Genomic DNA, 24449 nt, shown 5'->3' on the forward strand with positions numbered 1-24449 from the left:
AGTGGTCCACAAGTTTTTTTATCTGAAGAGCCAATCTTCGCAGATGCAAGTGGTTCTGAAATATGTCAGTGAAGATCCTAGTTGTTCCTTGATATATGTTGATCCTTTTTATGGACTAAATGGAGTAACTCCTCTTACCAAAAACCCAAAAAAAAACACGGAACAGTTCTTATATCTGGTCAGTGGGGATAGCTCGTGTTACCAACAAAACCTGCAGACAACTATGATTTGGGTTCAAGACTTTCCATTCATCAATTGGTTCATCATTCAATAGATGAATCAATCTTCAACCTAGATCATACTGCCCAAAGAAACACTTTGCTGTCCATCCAATCGGTCCCTTTGGTTACTGTCCACAGTACCCTGTGAATCACCTTACACCCAAGCAGGGCAAGCAAACATCCGATTGTTGACAAACTTTTAGTTTGTTCAACTTGGGTCATGGGCTATACTCAGATGGTATTTGGGAACGGAAGTCCATTAGGCCAAACAGCCAACCCATGTCCGTTACCTAAACATAGCCAAGTTTACAACAGACAGCCATCATCCTTGACACATACTTCCTGCTCTTACCAAAGAAAAGAAACATACTCCTGCTGACAAGTATTATCCCCATTACATTTCATGTATAATCCATCTAAAACCCAGCAAGTTTGCAACGTTCTCTCAACAAGGACTAGGAAGAAATAAAATCTCATATCAGACCTGAAGATCTTGGTCTATGTACTGCATCACTGCTCAACCCCGACAAATGTACTTCCAGTGTATGATGTCATGCCTCTTTCCTTGTGTTTATCCTCAAATGAGGCATCCTCCTAGATAAGCAGTTGAATTTTCAGTCTAACAGTCCAGTAAAGTAACTTAGGCACCTTTTCCTGGTCTCCAAATTTAGATCAACAATGAGCACTACACTAGAGTAAAATACCAGTACAACACCAATGACTCAGTAAAATGAAGAATTAATGCAGTCCTAGGTTGAATAGAATCAGCTATGGTCCAGCTACAAGATCTTGTCTACACCAGCTAATATAAGGATTTTTGTGATTCTGAAAGCCAATGTTAGGCCATTCTTAAGGTCTGATGGTTAGGTTTACACTTGCAGATGGTGGAGGAATCCATCAAAAAAGGTCTAGGGTTTTGTGAAAGATTTTTGGTTGCTGAATTTTAATTTTCCAGCAAACTGTTTGGGTTTTTGAAAAGAGTATCTCCAGAATAAAGTTTAGAGTTGGAATCTAAGGCTGGAGTTTGGAATGATTTATGGTAAGGGCTCTGACCTATATATGATCCAATTATGGTTGGGTTTTGATGGTTGGGATGTGAGATCTGGAAATTAGTGATTTCCTGGGAAGAATTGGTAAGGAGGATTCCAGGGTTTCAATGAAGAGACTGCCTAGGGCTGCAAAGGGGACTAAGTGTGGGGCTTTGTGAGTGGATGCTTTGGTCGAAGTTTGGATGAATCTTTGCGGTGGAATGGTCCTGTGGAGCCTGTGGATCAAATATGCTTTGGTAAATTTTGAAAATTCAAAAGGGCAGTGCTAGGGTTCAGGGATAAGAAGATTACAAAAACTTGAGGATGGGAATCAATACTCATTGACTGGTTGTGTTTCTGAAACTGGACAGCAGCCAATTAACGGATAGGGATGCTTGAAATCAAATCCGAATCAAGGATACTAAAAATAACCTCAAACCAAGTTGAAAGGAAGCTCTAGAACTTCCTGGGCTTCACACAGTCAAGGAGTCAATTGGTTTCACAGAAATCCCCCAGAGTCTAGATCACACACTAAACTGAACTCTCACAGTGGATTGAATGGAGCAAGAAGGTAGCAGCAGCTTGCAGAAGCAAGTTTTAAGAAATCGGAGGTGTTGTTCCCCTCGAAATGATTTCTTTAGCTATAATATGGCCCAAGGGCCTCACTCCCATGCAGCTTTGCAGTTTGTACTCCTAGGAGTAGTCTAAAACAAGTCATTCCTCCTCGGAGGGTTGAAACTACCATATGATTAGAAAGATTCCCCACTCTAAGAGGGAATTTATTTGTTCCTATGGCTTAAATTGGACCACTGGTTCAATAACAGCAAAACTAACTACTGCTAGTCGACAAAAGAGTCTATAGGTAAACTACATAATACTGCTTCTACTTTAATTGAACCTCAGGTTCAAACCAGCAAAACCAAGTATTAACTACCAACTTCTAGTTCTTCTGCTTGCAGATGTAGGTCTTTAGACCTGTATCAAGAATAGAAAGGGTATCTAAATATATCTAATATGAAATTCATCTGACAAAGACTATGTTTAACTACACTGCTTCAAAATGTTGTTCAATTCTAAAGGCCAGGATATAAAGTTTGTTCGGTTTCCCATGAGGTACCTCTATAATCATCCATATATCTCTAGCATGCACTTGTTAATCAATAAGCCAAACTACTAGCTGCAGTGTTTAAAATTTTGTATGAATTAATGAATAGGTAATGCATTAATCAAGCAAAAAAGGTTTTTGGGACAGGCCACCATAGCTTGTTAGCAAGGAACTGGGGCTACACTTTCATATAATCAAAGTAAATGGCATCACAGAAAGACCATGTCATCCAACGAAGTAATAGATTTTTCATTGAATTCTGTTCCTTGAATTACATATCTAGTGCCAGAAATCTCAAGATCGGATGGCTAGGATAATAAACCAAAGCAATAAAATGTGTCTCCAACTACTAGGCATACTTGTCCAGGCTTAGAAATTTTAGACAAAAGATTCAACAATTCTACATTTGCAACCAATTTGAGCACCTCACAATCTGTCAATCATGAGATCAAGAGCAACAGTCTTCCTATTTGAACAGTTAGGCTTCATGTTAGGAAACAAATTCATAATCCACATAAATTGAAAGAAAAAAAAAACAGTTGTTCATACAGAGACCAAGAGTCCCTTGGATATTTCATTTTGCAAGCTTTGATAGTTGCAGGGAGAAAAAGAGAAAAATCAAAACCAAACCAACATCCTTACCCAACAGAAAATCTGTTAGGCGTTATAGTTCATCAAGAAGGATAAAATGTCATAAAGGCATTGAGATGCCTGCAAGATAGATGAGAGCAAGCATTAGCACAGATTTTGAATAGGTACATGAAGAAAGGAAAATCAAATTTTAATTTTAATTGACAGGAAAACCCCTCCCCCTCCCACCCAAATTTGGAAACTCCCTATGCATGTGCCATATCAAGTAGTATCTTTCTGTCTTCACATTTTGGTAACCAATGCATTGTGACATGCAAATAAATCATAAACCAATCCAATTATCATCATCAAACAAGTAACAACGCACACCTCAATTTGAGAATAGATAACGACAAGCAAGAAAGTATCATAATCATTCCTTTGAACCATACAGGAACCAACTGCATGGAATGGTTAGAGTATGTGTTGGATTCTATTAGGAGTCTAATAAGAGTTTGTATAGGAGTTAAATTAGAGTTTGCATTCATGTAAACTTCTATTCCTTGTAATAGTCTACTTTCCACTTAATTATAAATAGCGGGCTTGAGATCATTGATCAATAAGCCATTCTACTACAATCGTTTCTTTCAACATGGCATCAAAGCCTAAGTTCGATTAGGGAAGAGAGAAAGAAGAAAAGAAAAAAAAAGAGAAGAAAAGCAAAAATCTCTCTCTCACTGTTGAAGACTTACCTCCTTCTAATTTCTTCAAATCCATTGCAGTTCTTCAAACCTATCACTCATTGTTGAAGCTCCTAATTTTTTCAAACCCATCGCCTTTTTTTCTGGCAATTCTTCAAGTTCCGCTGCACTGACTTCGATTAGAAAAGACCAAGAACATAACAAAAAGGAATGAAGAAGAGCAGAAGAACTCCGGAAACCCATCTTCTTCTATCTTCTTCTTCTGAGTTTTGATCACCAGAAGAATTTCGATCGATCACTGCACCTCTACGATCGCAGAAGAACTCCGCAAACCCATATTCTTCTATCTTGAGTTTCGATCGATCGCTGCACCTCTACCATCGCTTCCGCCATTCGCCTCTGCCATCGAACCAGGTAACCTTTACCGTCTTCGATTTTTTCAGGTGTGACCGTGTGAGGAAGAAGATATCGATTGGTTATTTTATTTGGTTGGATTTTTGGGTTCAACCTCTGGTTCGGTTTTTAGTTTGGTTCAATTTTTTGTTCATTATCCAAAATAGACAAGACCAGAACCATATTTTTCTTTTTTTGTCTCTAGTTCTATTAGCCAAAAACCAGTAGACCATACCAGATTTTTTCTCTGGTTCTATTAAGCCAAAAAAAAAAAAGGTATTTATAACCTTTTTTTTAGGTGATTTGGCTATTACATTCTGCAACGTTTTAGTTTTTTTTCAAAAAGGTGAAGACTGAAGAACTGCAGACAATTTTTTCAACATGGCAACTATCGAGGGTACTACTGCTCCCACTGGATCCGAATATTTTGCCACTCTTCATTCTCTTTCGGTAAGATTTGACGGCACAAATTACTTGATCTGGTCTCGATCTGCTTACCTGACTATTGCTGGAAGAGGACTAGTTGGATACATTACGGGCACCACTATCAAACCCACTACCGCAGGTGTTTTACAGGATAAATGGATATCAAATGACTCTCTTATTATGCCATTCCTTTTGAATTCCATGCATCCAAATCTTGTCCGGGGTTACCTATTACTTGATACTGCAGCCCAAATCTGAAAGGCCACTACTGAAACATAGGACAATTGGGGAATGATGCACAGGTTTATGAGCTACGAAAGAAGCTTCATGAGACTACCCAAAAGGAACTAACTGTAGCCCACTATTATGCGGAGTTGCGATCTCTTTGGCAAGAGTTGGATCATTATGGGGATTATCACCCCACTAATCCAAATGATGTGGCAACATATAAGTACATTGATAAGATTCGAGTATATGACTTCTTGGCAGGTTTGAACGTGGAGTACGATCAGATCCGAGTGCAAGTCTTAAGTCGTTCTCCCTTTCCTACACTAGAACAGTCTTATGCTCTTGTTCATTGTGAGGAAAGTCGTCGATTAGTCATGCTTCATACTCCTATTATGGAGAAATCAGCTTTACAGTCTGTTCACACTAAATCTGATCCAACTAAGGAGATTGTCAAGTGTGAGTATTGTCACAAACCATATCATACCAAGGAAAATTGTTGGAAACTGCATGGGAAGCCTGCTGATTTTGAGCAAAACGAGCACAAAGAAAGGGAAAGCCACAGGCTAATCTTTCTGAGACAGTTTCCACCACACCCTCTGCAGACGTTGGTTTTTCACAGGAGGAGTTCGCTACTCTGCGACATATTCTGCAGTCTTCTACTGCCGGTACAGCCTCGACCACTGCTTCCTCTACTACCCCTACCAACTCCTACCTTGCTACTTCCGGATCTGGTCACGGGGAAGGAGATTGGTCGTGGTAAATGGACTTTATTTGCTGGAGCCGATTGGAGGATCTACTTCTGCTTTGACTACATCTTCTAATCCGGTCCATTCGGTAATATCAAACCTTCATCAGTGGCACCGTAGGCTCGATCATCCACCTTTCAAATTTTGTCATTTTTTCTAGATTTATTTTCATGATACTTTCATCTTACCATTACAATTTCTTCCTTTCCAAGTTTTCCCATTTGGATTTCCTTTGTTATTGTTTTCCCACGTGTAAAGCTACACGTGAGGGGGAGATTGAAGATGTCTACAATTCAATGCCTTTCATGTAGACTTCCTTATGTAGAATTTGATCTTTGTTACCTTTGAAAGTTTGTCCCTTACCTTCACAATCTTCTACTTTGGAGATCTAACATTGCTATAGGGCTATCTTTTTTACTGTGCAGAACTTGATCTCTGTTAACCTTTGGAGATTGTCACTTATCTTGAAAAATTTTCCCCTACCTTTGGAGATTGTCCCTTGGCAAACTTTCCCTTTAAAGATCTAACATTGCTACAAATCAAAAGTTTCACTTTGGTTGTTTTACCCTAGCAATTGTTACCCCAAAAGTATATTTTCCCTCAGATTTGCGCAGAAATTTAGTCTTCTCAACATTTGAAGATTCTACCTTTTTTCTTGGGCGTTCTTCCTTGGAGACATAAAGTTGCAGTAAAGATGAGGACAAAGCAAATGGAAGTCTATAAGCACGACGTAATCTATAAGTTTGAAGATCAAATTGCAGATGTTTACCTGGACAGATGTTTTATACTCTTTTGGTCAAGTTGGACATGTGTGATATCCATGCCTCAACTTGAGGGGGAGTGTTGGATTCTATTAGGAGTCTAATAAGAGTTTGTATAGGAGTTAAATTAGAGTTTGTATTCATGTAAACTTCTATTCCTTGTAATAGTCTACTTTCCACTTAATTATAAATAAAGGGCTTGAGATCATTGATCAATAAGCCATTCTACTACAATCGTTTCTTTCAACAGTATGCCATAAGCAAAGACGTATGAAGATGACACCAAGCCCCACCAGCAGTTTGCAGCAGTCCCAAGTGATCCGGGGATTGATCACTTGTCTTTGCCGTGCATATTAGTGCAACCCTTTCCCATCCTGTCTACTTCCCCTCCCTTGTAACACACCCACCACAATGGATCATAAGTACTCTCAATGGGGAGGTACTGTGGGACTGTTTGTGTAAGGCAAAAGTACAGGGGGTTCAGGAAGGAATACAGCACCTCAATCTAATTTTCGGGACCAGTGATAAAGAACTTCAGTGAAGAGAATAAACAAATCAGTTTCATTTCTTAAGTAGCCTTCAGTTTGGCCTCACCAACTCAACAAAGAAGTTGTAACTGGCTATATGTTATCCCACCACCAGAAGGGGAGTCTCACACCTCCAAGAGGTAAAAGGCTCCAAAAATTCCCAGACAGTCATTAGTTTCATGCTTTATGGAGTATTTATGGAGGTGGCAGAGCTGTTCATACAAAGAAAATATAAATGCCTTCAATCTGGATAGAGACTTGTTTCCATTCAACTTGAAGTTTGTGAAACTAGTCGTACTTAGCTGTTCTATGACTCTATCAGCCTATGATGAAAAAATTTCACAAAATCATAAGGATTGTGGTGCATGCATTTGAAAGCTAACTTATCCCATAAAAAGTTCTCTTCAAATTACATGCTCTTGGCCAAAAGTAACCTTTTTTTCTCAGAAAGCAACCAAAATGCCTCAGGGACCACACAAAATGATGGTTTGTAGGTTAATTGCATACATTTTATTAGTTGGGCCTTTACAATGATGCTGATTAAATGCATCATTGCATTCTTGGATGCAGACATAGACCACTTCTAACCAGTGCACAAGACTACTGTAGAGGGTTCTACATTTTCCTCTTTCTTTTAACCTCAAGACTTCAAGTCTCATTGACCACCTTTGAGTTTAAACTAAGCACTGAAGGAAATCAACTTGAATTCAATCATGGTCCTGTACCCATCTAGATGGCAACTTCCAAAGAGAACCAACAGCATGTGTACCAAGCATGCCTTGTAATGTCTTGATTCCCATGTGGCCACCCATGACCCATGTAGGACTGTCAAAAATTAAGGTCAATTTTGAACTAAAGAGGGATGGGCCTCAGATCTGACACCATCCAAATCTGAGCTGACCTACCTGGCCTGAACTTTAGTTGCACTTGAAATGTTAAGCCTTACCCCATAAAATTTTCCCTAGGGTTGAAGGAAGTTGAGCAGTGAAATTAGATAAAGAAAATTGAGTATCTCTCCAATGTTACATGTGAAATTCTCATCTACTTGAGCCTATCAGTCTCAGTGATAATTGAAAAAAGCTTTCCCTCAGAACAAAGATGGTTAAGTACGTATTTTTGTACATAAAGCTCTGCTATTCCCAAAGTTCCAACTAACAAAATGCAGGCAATCCAATTTATGCATAGCACAAAAATACGTACTTAATGAAGATGACTTAAGTTCCATCTTTGATATAGATTGGATAGAGGAATGAAAACATTTCAAACTAATAATGCCGCTTCAGATAAGATAGGCGATTATTTATCGGTTTTAACCATGTCCCATCATCAAATACTAAAAGACGCAACGAAAGTTCATCAAAATCAAAAGAAGGAAACAATTTAATAATACGCACCCTGAGGAATCATTCCCCAACTCTGAGAATCCGCTGACAATATGGAGATGAGGCGCGCTGAAGCGATTGCACTGTGTAAAGGCATCATCGATCCCACCACACTGCTCAACTCCAACGGTAATCTATTAATCCATCATTGAAGTTAAACAAAAAATAAAAATAACACAAATTTAAGGGTTAAGTGACGACGGTGAATGATACATCGGAAATCGAAATCTAGGAAGCAAAAGAGACGAATTCAGAAACCTCACCTTGAAATCCCATGAACGCGCCTGACGGACTGAGAAACCGATTTGATGGGAGAAACAGATGGCGATAATGCATTTTTGTTGAGCTTGACTAGAAGAGATTGAGAACGAGATGACAATCTCGATAAAATGGTTGAAGCCGACATCGTGGTCAAAAGCTTTGAACTTTGAAGGGTTTAAGCATTCGAACCCAATTTTTATGTTTCGCAGGGTTTTACAGGAGAGAGTCACCAGTTCCAGGCGCTATTCAACTAATTCCGCGCCTTACTTATCCAATTACCAATATACCCTTATTATTTTCTCAATTTTTTTATGCAGATCGAATTTTGGATTAAGAGCAAATGTACTAAATCTCAGCGATGCATCTAGACCTGTAAATGGATAGCCGAAATCCGCTCCGAATTCGCATTCGTATTCATTTAAGGGTATCCGTATCCGAAAATTTTCTTACCGGAAAATATTCGTCCGTCCGCTAAGCAACCGGATTCGGATTGATTCAGATAATTGCTTATCGGATCGGATAAAATCCGGATAAATTTTTATCCTGAATAGAGTAAAGTATTTAACACTTTTTGTTTAAAAATATATGATAATCGGATTCGGATAGCGGTAATCGGTAATAAGAAATTATAAATTTATAATTAAAAAAATGTTAAAAAGTGACAATTATCAATCAATAATCGGATATTTTATCGGATCGGATTATTATCGGATATCCGATAAAGTTTCGGATTCGGATACGGATGCCTTCTCTAAATTTTTGCTAGATTCGGATAGCGGATTTGCTAATTGGATTCGGATACTGGTGTATCCGCGCCGAATCCGGTCCATTTATAGGCCTAGATACATCGTCCTATTGAAGAGAGCCGACAAGAAATATGTGGGCAATACGAAGAATTCCAAAAGTCGACAATATATCCCAGAAAAATTGGCAATTTATCGTCGAAAATCATTTTATAACGAAAAATCGCCTTTTATAATCAAATATCGAGGGTAGTCAAGTAAACTCACTCACCATAAATGCTTCAACCTTCGACTTCTTCTCCGGCTAGTTCACAACGAAAATTTTGTAGTTGCAACGGCAGACTGTGACAATTCAGATGAGACATCTTCGTTGTTCTCTTGTTCTTCGTTTTGCTCTTTATTCGCAGGAGCCATCTTTTTTCTTGTACTATTTAGTTTCAACTTTCAAGTTCATTTAGAGAATGATTTTTCACCAATTCAAGTAAAAGGTCACTCTGTATACCATATTTGGCCAGGATTTCATAGACTCGTGCCTTTAGAGGATGAAGCAAGGGGGATTGCAAGCGTAGAAGGAACCATCGTTCGATTGGTATAGTGGCACCACAGATCCTCTGCCGGTGAAATATGGCTCATATGCCTTAAACCTTGATGCCTAAGCCCATAAATTTCCTATTTTTTTAGCAAAATCTTATTATTTCTCCTGCATAATGTCAACAAACTTTCGCCGACATTCAGCTAGCGAAACCCTGAAACTTGGCGAATTTTCTTACCTTGACTAAGAGTTATTTACGTTTGAGTCACACACCATTTCTTCGTAAGAATAGGGTGGAAAATAAATGCTGTGAAAAAAGTAAATTTTATTCTTTTGGGTAACAGTAGTAAAAGTAAACACGGAGACTCATAATAAAGTAGGGAAATTATAATAATAATAAAGTTTTGTGAAAGTTTTCAATATATCTTTCACTTTTCTATTATTCTCACTTTTGCATAAGGTCTCATTAAATATACGTAACTTAAAAAAAAATAAAGATTGGGTGGAAAAAGTAGTGTTTGACATCAAATTTTTTTCACCCTATTAAATTAAACAAGTCATATTTAAAAATTTCACGAAAAAATTTAATGTTTTTCTTTTTTTTTTTTCCTTTCACTCTACTCGTAAATAACAATGCCCTAAAAGGGGTTGTATGAAACCATCTCATTTTTGTTTCTTTATTTCTATTTTCATTTGTATAGGCATAGAAATAGCTAAAATATTGTATGGTAAATGGTAACTTTTACCGTTAAATATTGTTCTAAAACCCCAAACTACCCTTGGTTTTTTTTTTTTTTACATAAATTGGAATCACCCTAGGTAAAATACTAAATTACCCTCAATTATAATAATTGGCAAAAACCAAGGCATTGATGGTTGAAATCCAAATTATTAAAAATCCCAACATTCCTTTTTTTTTTAAATTATCAAACAATTAAAAAAACTCAAAATAAGTGTCGAGTTGAATTTTATTAACATACCCTCTTTTTTTAATTGCATTTTTAATTTTACTTGATTGGATCATTTTTTTAATTGTTGGATAATTTTTTTTTTAATGGGTATGTTGGGCTTTTAATAATTAAAGATAATTTAGGTTTTAATTATGGTGTTTTGGTATTTAATAATTATTTTAATTGAGGGTGATTTAGATTTAAGTAGACGCGATATTGGTTTAAAATAAAAAAAGTGTAGCCAAGGGTAGTTTGGAGTTTTAGAAAAATATTTAACGGTAAAAGTTAACTTTAACGGAAAAAGTTAACAGAGGGGAGGTGTTTGATATATTTGCTAGGTAAGAGGGGAGGTAAGTGATATTATCCAACTAAGAGGGGGTGTAAGTGCTATTTGTCCAGCTAAGTGTTTCTCTGCGATGGATCATTTACACCGGTTAGATCCCTTCTTTTACTTTTCAAAAGTTACATCCGTTTCAAGGATTATCATAAAAACACATCACTTGGCCTCGGATGGGGATTTTATTTTTTTAAAATTGGTGGTTTCCAAAGGGTTGGTGGATAACGGGTGATTTCTAGCAAGGTGAAGGGAAGTTTCTTCACTCACTTAAGGGTTGGGTATGGTATGAGAAATAAATAAACTGATATATATATTTTAAGAATAAATTTATATATTAGTCTCTTTTAATTTCACATGAGGGTATTTTGATGTTTTGGTCATTAGCAATGTAAATTAACTTACTTTAATTGTGTTTAGTTTTATGATTACTTGAAAGAAAAAATAAATTTACGTGTAAGTCCCCTTAGTGGACCATAAACTAATGTTAGGTCTTTTTAGTGTAATATATTAAGGGGTCCCAACCATGGAACGATGCTTCGATGGTTTCGCTCGGTTCATGGCGCGGCGAACTCGAGCGAAATGGCGAATAATTGCCGAGATCTCGGTGAGATCTCGGCGGCAATAAGTTGTTCAGTTCGTTCGGGTCTCTTTCCCTTTCCCTCTTTCTTCTTCTTCTTCTCCGGCAAAATAGATCGGTCTCTCTCTTTCTTCGTCTTCTTCTTCTCCGCAGAAATAGCAGCAACTATTAGCCGACTACCCACGACTCAAAGAGCAAGAGAAAAAAAAAGTTTGGAAATTTGGAAGTTTCGCCAGAAAATATTGGGTTCGATCGATTTTTCCGGTGACATATTGTAATATCGGTTTCGACGGCATTTTTATTTCGCCCTATGGCGAAACCAGCGAATTTCGCCGATTTCGGCAAAATTCGCCAACGCCGAAATAAAGTTCCATGGTCCCAACCAAACTAATACCCTAGCCGTGAAGTGTATTTTCAAAATTTAAACTTGGAGGGACCAAAATACCCCTAAGGTAATTTAGTACGTATTATGACTAAAATGCTCTTTAATTGTTCACAATATAGAGTTCGGATTTGCGACCCCATTAGGGAGCACAAATTGCTCCCGGACGGCTTTTCCACCCCAAAATACAGGGGCCACGGGTGGGTGATGGGAGTTTTTTTTTTTAATAAATATTTGTCAGCTGTGGGGCCCACCGATTTTGTGGTGGTAAAATCGTCGGGGAGCACAGAGTGCGCATCTCAATTACATCCTTAAAGGGAGCTTTGTCGAACCCATGACATTTCCACTGAGAAATATGAATTTTATCATTCTACCAATTTAACATTTGTTTATGATCCACTAAAGGACCTACGTGTAAATTATCAACAAATAATTAGAAATAAAAAATGTAACTCTTATCCAGGATCGGATCGTAGTTTTCGGATTCTGCATTTTTTAGTGTTGTTTCCTGTTAGAACAAAAGTACGGGAATGGGGTTTGCTGGTTCCAATTCCATGCTTGAAAAGGGGATTAGGTACCGTTTGGCAGGGCGTTGCTTTTTAACATTGGTCATTTTGGTCTTCCCAACAAGCAGCACGGAGTACTAAACACGACCTAGACACTGAGAAAACTAATTTTCAATTCGATTTTACGCAGTCGGAATTTTGCACAAGGTAAGGGCGAACTAGTCTCCGCGTGTGTTGCTATTATCGATTTCATCTTTTTTATAAGAATCGATCGCTTCAAGGGGTTCTACTGTTACAATTTGAGAGTCTCAGTTTGATTCAACCACGCACTCTAGCTTTCTTTTCCTAAATCCTTATTCTGAATTGGATTATATTACGTGAATCCTTGGTTTGTTACGGTATCTGCTCGTAAATAGTCATGCCTTTTGCGATTGTTATTTTCAGAGTTAAATTTATGTAAATAATGTCTCCTTATATCCTCTTTAGGCTTTTGATTCCTGTAATTGCTTTACAATTTTATGACTGTGAGCCGAGTAGTTTCGTCTTTTATCTTTTTCACCATTTTATGGGTGTTGAGCTGTATTTTTGGATTAACTGGAAGCGACAAATTTTTCTCCTTTTGCAGTTTGGAGGCCATTCTCGGGTTTTGATTCTGAATTACCTGGAACTACTGGGCTTTGATCAAGATGCAGGTTTGCAATTATAATAATTCGACTAAACTTTGTTGTGTAAATTATAAGAATTTGAAAGAGAACGAGTAATTTTGGGAACGAAATGGACTAAAACTAAAAAACCTAATCAACAATGTGGGATAGTGGTCTTACTCTGGTCAACTTGTTTTGTAGTAACGGGGAAGTAAAAAAAGGGAAACAAAAGAGAAGAAAGGGAATGCATCTTTTACGTGAATGAGTTTGCCCTAAGACATGACATCTCATGAAAATTTGTTCTCATGGTTTGCAGCCCCAGATGGTTTTTGGGTCCAATCGAGCAGGAACATATGAAACAGGATGGTATACAGACTATGAATAACATCCTGGTAGAACAGGTGGAATGCTGAAATATCCTTCCTGTTGTATTTTGCAAAAGAAAATGGTGGGAATTGATGGAACAAAAGCTGAATCTCATGTTTCATTTAAAGATTCCCCCCCCCCCCCCCGATTGTGGTGGAGTAAAAAAGTTTATCCTGCAACGATCTTGCCTGTTTTACATTTCAAAGAATGCCGCTAATAGAGACTTAACTCACTATTCATCATTCTTAGTTGGAAATGATATTGCCAAAGCTACTTTTTTAAATAATTGATTAATAGCTTTGGCATTATCACCTTCCAAGAGATGAATTTTTGGAAGATTGCTTGTTCTTCTTACAAAAAGTCGTTTTTAACCAGTGAGGTCCTGGAATTGATAGATGTTCTGAGGAGATGAAGGACTAGCATAGCCTATATTCAAGAGACTCGATGGAAGCATGAAAATGCCTAAGAGTTGGACAGCTTTAGAATGTGGTATGGTAAAGCAATAAATGTGGAGTTGGCATAGTGGTGGAAAATTATTTGAAGAATGATGTGATGGATGTTGATTTGGAGAAAAGATTATTTCCATCAAGCTTGTATTGGAGAAAGAGGATGTCACCATAATAACACACCCTAAGTAGGATCAGATGAAAGCAGTTGATGCATCCTCAATTGAATGATGTAAGTTCTTCCAAGATCTTTCAAGAGAACCAACTCAATGGGACCAAGAAAGGGTTTCTTGAAATTGTGGTTATGGGCTATAGGATGGATTATGGGGTATGACCTCAACTAGGCATAGTTTGAACTAGTGGACTAACAGGTCCCTAGTTAGGGTAACTTGGATGAAATAAGGATCATTAGGTGTTAATTTTAGAGAGATTTAGAATGGTGGAATGTATAGTGGGATGGCCAGGTTCTTGAGATATGGTATAAAAAGTTATGGGAATGGGGTGAAACATGGAGGGGATGTAGGTAATGACATAGGAATGTTCCTCAAGTTTGGTGAGTTTGGATGGATAATTGGGAGATATGAGGATTCTTGTTTTGGGGTTTTTAGGGGGTTTTAAATCTAAGAGAATATCTATATCTTGAAATTATCAGGATGGGGTCAAATTGGAATCTAAGGTCACTGGAGTTGGGGGATGGTGTACCTAAAGTGCGTGCTAGAATTAACAATTAGATTGGTGCATATCTAACCTTGAATTCTAGGTCTCTTGAAAAGTTTGAAAATTCGAGAAAAATAAAAAAGGGTGATATGAGAATGAGAGTGGAGTGCAGACTATCAGATACTTGGATGGGGATCTTTGTAGAGCTTTGGATTGAATGGATGGAGTTTGTAGGCTGTCAATCCGGCTGTAGCAAGAATCTTGGCAAAACGGCCCTATAGACCTCAACTGTCCTTCAATCTTGGACCTTCCAAATTGAATAGACACAATTGCAGCAGCAACACGCAAAAGAATACTCAAACTGAAAAGCTTTATTAATCATATCAAAGTTTGGCGCTGAAATTCTAAGATAAATCAAACTGAAAAGCGTTATTAATCAAATCACTTTGGTTATAAATTATCCTTGCAGTCCTATGTGATGATTTTGCTTTGCTCTTGGATTGTCATCATTCATTTCTTGTGGACCTGCAGACCATGCATGTTTTATGCATTTACAGTTCTCTACTGTTTTTGTTCAAGTCATCATGCAAATTATCAATAAATTTGGGTGATTGTTAGGACCCTAGACCCTAGGATGAGGCCATGTGGAGGAGAGAGAGAGAGAGAATGAATGAGGGTTAGTTAGGGTTAGTTGAGGTAATAAATAGAGGTAGAAGAGAGGGAGAGGGGATCGAATGTTTATGAGCGAGCAGCCGTAGGCTGAGGGAACACCTCAAGGTGGGGGGGGGGGGTGACTGGCACCATTAAAACCAGATTATGTTTGTCAAATTCTTGCATTTTGGTATTAAATTTCAAAGGTATTAGCAAGTATTTATCAATTGGCATCAGAGCAGTTCGATTCCAGGGAAAGAAGCAATGGTATTGCCCATGTTTTCAGTTGAAGAGGATGTGTAGAGTTGGCTATTGCAGATCTTCTTGTTTTGCTGGGAACACCACATCGATGATGACCAACGATTGGGCATAGCTCTCTGGCATCTGGAAAGAGTCGCATTGGACTGGGTATACACAAGGTTCTGGTAGAAGTTGGATTGGGTAAGTTTCAGAAAAGCCCTGCAAATTGATTTCAGCAAGAGCCAGGCGGTAGACATGAACTCGGTTTTGGATAGCAACCAAGGAGAAATTAACGGTGCTAATGGAGTATTAGATTTGGAAGCCCAAGCCAAAACGAAGGGAGAAGAGCCAAGTAGAAACGCCAGCAGAGATCGATGGCATGTTACAGGGGTCTCATGCCACACTTGCAAAAACGGCACAGGAGAGGCTTGCGTGCTCGACCCTACATCCCAAAGTTCATCCCAAGACTCGATACACATCTTAGAGACCAGAAACCATGTTCTCGATTACCTGTCAATGAAGGGGCAAAATGAGACTGAAAAGCAAGCATCTACGCAGGTGCAGAGGACTCTATTAATAGCCAAAGAAAGAGGCAGCATCGTTTAAGCGGGAGAATCGATTGGGAGATGCGAGCGCCAGAGAAACCCCCTTGGATGAGGGCGATGATGAGGAAGAATGGCCGAAATTTTCCGGCGGTGACTAGGGTTGCTGCTCGCCACAGATGGAGAAGACGATGCTGGAAGGAGTTCCGGGTTCGTTTGGCTTACACTAAACCAGGTAATAGATTTGGTTCATCCTCCATACCAACGATCCTTTTTTTTGGGCCCGGGCCCAACTCAGGATCGCAATGTTGGGACCAAACTCACCAAATTCAAAGAGTGGGCCATCAGGATTCCTAAGAAACCTCGTTGGGCCCAACCTATTCCGTTAAACCCCAATCCAACGTATTTCACTAACCTAATATCCAACCCATGTTTCTTAACCCATGATTTTAAGTGTTTATACCTAGCCTATTCAAAAGAATTAATTTGGGCCCATTACAGTTTCATAACCCAAAACCCAACCCCTTCCATCAAACCAATACCCAACCCATTTATCTTAACCCATGGTTTTAAGTATTTGGACAGCACCCGTTTTCACCATCACTTATGGGCCTGGCCCAATTTGTTACACCACAACCCATTGCCTCTCATAACTATTACAACCAACAAACCAAACCTAAACCAACCCGAACCAAGCACTTAGCGAACCAATCCAGGAACTCATCGTCTTCAACCTCAGGAAATCAAAACGACAAGGGAGGCGGCTCCAACCCCTGCAAATCACGACGGAAAGGGAGATGGTGACATCAGGACTGTGGCGATTGAGGTACGACCTCATCAACAGGGGAAAACATTGATTTTTACCTCCCTCTTGAGAAAGACTTTGCATCTGATGCAAAACCCCAAGGCAGAGATGCGGCGGTCGACACCGGTGAACCGAATCGGGGAATTGCCTCCACACGGTAGGATCGTGGCAACTCATATTGAGAGTCCTGATGTTCTCAGCTGGGATGTTGAGGCTCAACCTACTTGTCACGCTGTCCTGGGAGCTTCAAACTTGAGACCGGATCTGATATGGACTGGACACCACAATCATGCTGAATTCACACTTGCGATGTGTCCAACTGAGCCTTGTGTGCTTTCGGGAGGAAAGGACAAGTCATCTGTTTTTGGCAGCTCTGTGGAGGATGGTTTCTTACTCATTGGGGATCATGAGAAGGTTGGTGAAAGGAAGGAACGTGTTGGAACAAGAATGCCAAATTCTTCTCCAGGCCTATTCTTCCAACATGCTGGGCACAGGGATAAAGTTGTTGACTTTCATGGGAATGCTTGTGATCCATGGACTATTGTTCGTGTATCTGATAATTGTGCGAGTACTGGTGGGGGTGGAACTTTGCAGATATGGCGCATGAGTGACTTGATTTATAGATCCGAAGAGGAGGTTCGTCCGAGCTGGCTGACGCACATGTTGAGACTCATCCTCAAATTTTCCATCACCTTGAGGACAAGGTGATTTTCGAGGGGCCGGTAGTTGTTAGGACCCTAGGATGAGGCCATGTGGAGGAGAGAGAGAGAATGAGGGTTAGTTAGGGTTAGTTGAGGTAATAAATAGAGGGAGAGGGGATCGAATGTTTATGAATGAGCAGCCGCAGGCTGAGGGAACACCTCAAGGTGTGGGAGGGTGACTGGCACCATTAAAAGCAGATTATGTTTGACAAATTCTTGCATTTTGGTATTAAATTTCAGAGGTATTAGCAGGTATTTATCAGTGATGACTTATTCAGGACCACTCCTCAGTCCTCTCTCAGTTTACTAGAAGTTGTGTTTTGCATACAGGCATCAAGGGCAAGGCTTTTTAAGGAATACAAGGAAGTTCAGCGAGAGAAAGCTGTTGATTCTGATATCCAGCTAGTCTGTGATGATTCCAACATATTCAAATGGACAGCCCTAATCAAGGTAGGCCCTTTTTTTTTATTGGGTGACATATATATTGTTGATGTAATTAATGTGTAGTCTTCTTCAGGGCCCATCAGAAACACCCTATGAAGGTGGTGTTTTTCAGCTTGCATTTGCTGTTCCCGAGCAGTACCCCTTGCAACCTCCCCAAGTGCGATTTCTGACAAAGATATTTCATCCAAATGTGCATTTTAAGGTACATGCTTTTCCTTTCTGTTTCTCCTTTTAAACTTTTAGGCAGAATTTTTTTTCCATATTTACTTAGCTTATATTTGTACTGTAGTCTTCATTTGCTGTATACTTTCTTAGTTTGCGTTTCTGTTGTAGTATTTTCTTAGTGGTTGTTTTTAATGTAACTAAGCAGGAAATATGAAGCCCATCATTTCACACTTGATTACATATTATTAAACATATTTTGGCTTGAGCTTCAGAAGTTCATCAAAGGAAAGAACAAATTTGAACAAGACCACATAATTGTTGGATGAATTTTCCTATGATTAACTTAGATCACTGCCAGTTATTGTCATCAGTTTTTAATATCCTGGAAAAGGTAGTCCTATAAAAAGAAGCATAGCAAATGCACGAGGTTCCCACTACTTTTTTTTTTTTGGGGGGGGGGTGTTTGGGGAGGATCACAATGTATGCAACCTTACCGTGAGAGGGTGTCTCCCAACTCAAACCTGCACCCACTAGGTTACAGTGTAGCAACCATACCATTTTGCCAAATCACTCAAAACTAGTCTTAAACTTGCCTAAAAAATATGTTGGCCAATCACTGCAAACAAAAGGCAGGGCTACAACAGAAGCAATCCTACAAAGTTAAAATTCTGATAAAACTAAAATGGTTGGTTAGCAAGTTCAGTTCCCTCCTATCAGGTAGACCACAACATCTTAAATTCGAGTTGACTCAATTAGCTGGTGAATCAACAATAAGAACAGTATATCTGAATCTCAGATTGACTGAATTGATATTTTGAAGAGCTTAATTCATTCACTATAATGGTAGACTATATATTTACTGTGTATTTCTTTTACGACAAATTAATCATGTGAACCCAATAATAATGCTATTGCCTTGTCAAGGTCAATCTGGTTTTCAATATTTTATCGTCTTCATATTTTCCCATATATTTGTCATATATTTCCTTTACGAAAAAATTAATCATATGAACCCAATAATACTGCTAATGTCCTGTCACAGTAAATCTGGTATTCATTATTTATCTTCTTCATATTTTCAGACTGGAGAGATTTGCTTAGATATTTTGAAGAATGCATGGAGCCCTGCTTGGACACTCCAATCTGTTTGTCGGGCCATCATTGCTTTAATGGCTCACCCAGAGCCTGATAGCCCACTCAACTGTGATTCAGGTAACTCTCTGACATTTACATATTCTTATGTTCTTTTAAGAGTATATGACAAGTCATGCAGCTTTTGTTGCTCGTAGGCTATGCTTTGAATCTTCAGAGTAAGATTTTCCAGTACTCAAAGTCAAAGGCAATATCTGCAATTGCTTAATTCATATATTAGACTTGAAATTGGTATCTTCTACTTGTGTTGCCAGAGTTAATTCAAATGTTAAACTTGGAATGCATTTCAGTTTAAGTAAGTTATCTAGAATAAGTATCTAGGATGGCCTCAGATAGAGCTGTTTAGAAGACAAGGATCCACGTAGCAGACCCCATTTAGTTGGGAATAAGGCTTCTTCTTCTTGTTGTAATTATCCAGAATAAGTAATTAAATCAGATACTTTTCGTTGACCAGTGAAAAGTCAGTCAATTGATAAAGTAGCTTGGAAGATATTGTACTATGCAACCTAGTAAATATCTTTCTGATCCTTCGCCTGCAATAAACCTGTCAGACCTACATATCCAGAAAAGAATTTCTGCTTTGCAGTTTGATTCCATATATATCTGCTTCTAATATATTTTATGGAGATGTCAATGGAAGTGAGTAAACATAGGCTTACATTGTGATCAACATGTTAATTTAATCCTAACAAAATTTCAGCTTTGGAGTGTGTACTTCTTTTGTATTGGCTTATTGTTTTTTTGGATCAATAAAGAAATATATTAAAAGACAACACGCCAAGAATACAAAGGGAGAATAAGGGGGATGGGGAAACAAGCCTCTTATGTGGGAGGCATAAAGGAAGAGGTGAGATTCCAGGAACTAACAATTAGCCTATTCCTTGGAGAGTCAATCACCGGGGGGTGGGGAGAAGAGAGGAGTCTAGAAGAGACCTCCAAACAAATATTCTTCCAAATCATATCAAGGGAACGGTATTTGGAAGAGCAATGCCTAAGATTTCGCTCACACCATAAGTGGTGGATAACCGCACCAAACACAAGCTTACCAACTCGATCACAAGGAGAGGACCTTGGGAAGGCTCGTAAGCACCAAGCCCAATCTCGGGCAAAGCCGTAAGAGCGCCTCGACCTAGGCCAAATGGAGGCAAGGGCTTTCTCCCAAAGGAGATCGGGAGAAGGGGCATAAAAAGAAAAGGTGATCAAGGTCTTTGGGGCAATTCCAACAGAGGATGCAATTAGGGTTAGTAGGGATGTGACGGCTTATGAGGAAGGATTGGGTTGGTAGGGCTAGGTTAAGGGCTCTCCAAAGGGTAAGGGAGTGGCGGGGAATGTGACCTTTAAACCAAACTAGGGGGGCCCAAGGAGCCAAGGTGGAGGAGGGTTTGACAAGATTCCAAGCAGAGGAAGTGGTAAAGAGGTTGGTGGAGGTAGGAAGCCAAATGGTGGAGTCATGGGAGATGCTAGCAATGGGGGGGGGGGGGAGAGTTCCACACTTGTGAGAGTCTAGGGTGGGGAGGGGGGGGGGACCAAGAGCCGTTGGATATGAAGGTAGGGGGGGGTAAGCTTGGAGATGTGGGTATCATAGACAGTGTGGGGGCCAAGGAGGGTAAAGAGAATGCCTGACGGGTGCCAAGGGTCATGCTAGAAGGAGGTGGAAGATCCGGTGGAGATTTGAGTGGAGATGGCAGGAAGGGCCGGGGGCGGAGAAGGAGTAGCTTTCTCTAGAACCAAGAAGGGTTGGAGGGGATGGGAGTAGTCCAGATGGAATCGGATTTAAGCAAATATGAGTACACCCAAGAAACTCAGACAAGGTTAATATTAGAGATACACCGAATGCCCAAGCCTGCTTCGGATTTGGGGCGACATACAGAAATCCAACTGATGGGATGGAGGAATCGGGAGGATTCCTGGCCTTTCCAGAGGAAGGCGCAATAGAGAGTCTCCATGGCCCGAATTGTGGCTTTAGGGATGGAATAGATTCCACACCAGTAGAGGTAGGAAGATTGAAGAACAGAGCGGATAAGAACCACTTGACCAGCGAAGGAGAGAAGCTTGCCTTTCGAGAATTGGAGCTTTTTCCTGATGTGGTCGAGCATGGGAGAACAATGATGACAGGTGAGACCACCTAAGATAAGGGGGAGGCCAAGGTTGGAGACTGGGAAGGAACCTGGCCTGAATCCCAAGAGGAGGAGAAAAGAGGATTGAACAGAATCAAAAACACCAAAAAGGAACAAGGTAGACTTGTCCAAATTGACCCGGAGACCGGAGAGTGCCTCAAAGGAGGAGAGGGCATCCAGGATGGAGGAGATGGAAGAATGGTCAGCTTTGGCAAAAGATCATGAGGTCATCCTCGAAAGCGAGATGAGTGAGGTTTAGGGATTTGCATTTAGGGATGGGGGAGATTAGGAGTTTGTCAGTTTTGGATTGAAGAAGGCGGGAGAGGACCTCAGGAGCTAAGGAGAAAAGGTAAGGGGAGAGGGGGCAGCCTTGGCGGATGTCCACACGGGAAGGGAAGTCTACCTTGGTAATTTCAGTTTTCTTTTTAACCACTTTTTTTTTCTTGTGGGGAGCTGGGGCATTGTGGGGGAGGGTAGATATTTTGAACTAAGGATGTCAATGAGTAAACTCAAATTCTATTGAACTTTTCTGCAAAACCTACCTCTGTCTAGCATGACTTTTGACAGGGCTAGGTGGTATGGGACAAGATCGAAAGAGAAAGACCAGATCGGGTGGGGGCAACATATTTTTTTTTGGGGGGGGGGGGGAGGGGGAGGACTCCTTGAGAAAGTAGAACTAGTTTGATGAGTCTATGCTTGTTTTTCTTTGGGTAGATGTTGGTGTTGGATTTGGGAATTAACTTTATGGGCTGTAAATAATGATGTTATGTTTGATTACCTGAAAACAAAACCCAAAACTTCGATTAGTGCCTTATGACTTATGAGTTCTTTTCTGTTAGGGCTGGGCCATCCATAGTTTTGGATATTCTAGCTTAAGCAAGAAACAGTTATGTAAAAGAAAAAGGTATCCATCTGATTAAATAAAAAGTAGTTTATTTTTTTTCTTCCTTGTATTCATTTGAATACATGCTGCTTACATCTACAGGTCTTAGTGGTAAAGGTATCAACTGGTCTGTTTGAGTCAGTCTCAGTGGACTTACAATTGATCCTGCAAGTCAGAGGTTCAAGAACGAAACGGACCTGTGTATAAGTGTATAAGGTGTTTTTATTTTAATATAGGGGTGCAAAAAACGAATCTCTAAACTGTAGGTCAGATCCAGGCCCACAAATCATAAACCACTAGGGCTTCAGTGGGGAGCAGGCATGATGACTTTGTTGTATAACAGTTGCTCAGTTGGCAGTTCTATTTCTGTTTTCACTGAGTGGTCTTAACCAGTAGGTATCAACTGGTCAGTTTGATTTGTACCTTCAAACCAATAAAAACTTATGGTGGGACCCATGGTTCAAACCATTGCGCCATATCTTATCAGTTGATGCTTACTGGTGTTGCAAGGTGTATATTTTGCACTACACAATAATTTCTTTTCCCAAGATATTATGTCCCAGTAAGTATTGTACTATAGCAGCCTATATGACTCCATAAGTTACAATGCTATCAATAGGTCTTATACTCATCAACCATATCAACTAGAGGGTTCAGGGACAAAATAAAGTCTCTGCACGTATCAGCTGATACAATTTGATACAGTTGACTCAATCGGCAGAACTCGAAAACCAATCATCTTCTTGCTCTCGACCTTGGAATGACATGTTATATCAGAGTACATTTTATTTTAATACCCTAGGATCAAAGTGGACTGCTTAATTAATAGATTTAAGTCATTATGAGAGTGCCTTGACACCATGATACACAAGTAAATGAAACTTAAACTGGAAAACTGCCTAACTTGTTGAGTCTCTGATACAAGGTATGAGTTAATGATTTGTTGTTCTTTAATTTCTTAGCATTCTTAGGGGAAATTCTCTCTATTGCAGGTAATCTTCTGCGTTCTGGTGATCTCAGGGGATTCCAGTCTATGGCAAGGATGTATACCAGGCTAGCAGCCATGCCAAAGAAAGGGTAATCACTGTTCTATTATCGTGGGTTCTTTCGCTGTAAGTTTGAGATGTGTTATATGAATTAATTAACAGACTTGGAAACTGATGGTAGTGCTGAAAAACGAAATCTGCAGTTGTATGTTTCATCTGTACTTAAAAGAATAAAAGGCACATAGCTAAGCCCATGTTTCAGGTGTGAAATTTATTTACCCTTGGAACTTACTCCTGCAATCACTGCCTAATAATTCAAATGGATACCAGATGCTTAGATTACCTGTGTATTTTGGATTATGCTCTTCTTACTTTTTTTTTTTTTGGGAAAGAAAACCTTCATTTATTTAACTGAAATCCCCGGGGGATCTTACACATTAGAGAGTCAAAGAGTAAAATTCAAGTTAAAAAGGGGGGTGGGGAGAAATGGTACATGAACCAATCCTGTGAGCGGGCTGCTGATTTAACAAGTTCATCTGCTGCATAATTGGTTTCACGAGGGATGTAGGAGAAGGAACATTCTGTAAAGCCTACAGATATCGGAAATTCTGTGTGAGATTTTCCAACTTCCACAAGAGTCTGGATGCTGAAGGGAAAGAACAAGCGATTGGTTATCGCTCTCAACTTAGATTTGTGATCTGGAAGTCGAGAGCAAGGCTAAGACCTTGGCGAACTGTTTGTGCTTCGGCGGCAAGAGAGTCCTGGCAGCCCGTTCCTTGTCCAAAAGCAAAGATCACTTGATGATAAGAGGTACGAGCTAGACCACCAATCCCTGAGCGTGTTGGATTATTAAAGGAGCCATCCACATATAGTTTGATCCTGCCCGGGGGTGGAGGGTCCCACCTAATGAGTGGTATAGGTTTGTTAGGGAGGTGAATAAGTGGGATAGGGGTGAACTCATGGATTGCGTGTTGTAAACGTAACATGACATCTTGAAATTTTGGGGGCGGAAGAATGGGTAATCGTATTATAATATCCTCAAAGAACCCAAAGGGCAATAAGGGTATGACCTCATTGCTCGTCTTGGATGGGGCAGGTGGGGTCAAGACTGCTCAGTTTGTTCCCATGGTCAGCTTTTGTCGCTAACTGCTCTTCCTGCTTCATGGGCTTCACTTTGGTGAGAGGCTTACTTGTGGTTTCTCTCCCCAAAAAGGATTTTGTGGATGAGAAAACTAACATACTCATTTCATTGTTCAGATTCAAATATTCCAAGA

At 39.6% G+C, this 24449-nt stretch overlaps 2 protein-coding genes across 3 annotated transcripts; one reads left to right on the top strand and one right to left on the bottom strand.

The window, feature by feature from the left end:
* Nucleotides 1–1967: 1967 nt before the first annotated feature.
* On the bottom strand, nt 1968–8576 carry LOC149020910 (uncharacterized). 2 transcript variants are annotated; one of them, XM_089149139.1, is made up of 3 exons: nt 8352–8576; nt 8101–8201; nt 1968–3065 (listed from the first exon to the last, which is right to left on the bottom strand). In XM_089149139.1, the coding sequence occupies exons 1-3, from the start codon at nt 8492–8494 to the stop codon at nt 3046–3048; spliced, it is 264 nt and encodes an 87-aa protein (XP_089005265.1). In that variant the 5' UTR covers nt 8495–8576; the 3' UTR covers nt 1968–3045. The 2 variants fall into 2 exon arrangements, with proteins under 2 accessions (XP_089005265.1, XP_089005264.1); XM_089149138.1 differs by having other exon boundaries at nt 1969–3065; nt 8101–8222.
* Nucleotides 8577–12370: 3794 nt separating this feature from the next.
* Nucleotides 12371–23545, top strand: PEX4 (peroxin4). The gene is made up of 6 exons (XM_089149140.1): nt 12371–12583; nt 13002–13068; nt 17759–17878; nt 17946–18074; nt 19120–19249; nt 23182–23545. The coding sequence occupies exons 2-6, from the start codon at nt 13063–13065 to the stop codon at nt 23268–23270; spliced, it is 474 nt and encodes a 157-aa protein (XP_089005266.1). The 5' UTR covers nt 12371–12583; nt 13002–13062; the 3' UTR covers nt 23271–23545.
* Nucleotides 23546–24449: the final 904 nt, after the last annotated feature.

Source organism: Hakea prostrata, chromosome 3 (assembly GCF_041222555.1).
Source record: "Hakea prostrata isolate BN-2017 chromosome 3, UWA_Hpros_2, whole genome shotgun sequence".
NCBI classification, from domain to species: domain Eukaryota; kingdom Viridiplantae; phylum Streptophyta; class Magnoliopsida; order Proteales; family Proteaceae; genus Hakea; species Hakea prostrata.

Bases quoted from the DNA above. Each gene is read 5' to 3' on its own strand.
- PEX4 (XM_089149140.1), top strand. The intron at 17,879-17,945 runs GTAGGCCCTTTT...AGTCTTCTTCAG, and splicing joins AATGGACAGCCCTAATCAAG to GGCCCATCAGAAACACCCTA. The intron at 18,075-19,119 runs GTACATGCTTTT...TCATATTTTCAG, and splicing joins ATCCAAATGTGCATTTTAAG to ACTGGAGAGATTTGCTTAGA.
- LOC149020910 (XM_089149138.1), bottom strand. From the start codon at position 8,494: ATGTCGGCTTCAACCATTTTATCGAGATTGTCATCTCGTTCTCAATCT. The intron at 8,223-8,351 runs GTGAGGTTTCTG...ATGGATTAATAG, and splicing joins CGCGTTCATGGGATTTCAAG to ATTACCGTTGGAGTTGAGCA. The intron at 3,066-8,100 runs GTGCGTATTATT...TCTATCTTGCAG, and splicing joins TTGGGGAATGATTCCTCAGG to GCATCTCAATGCCTTTATGA.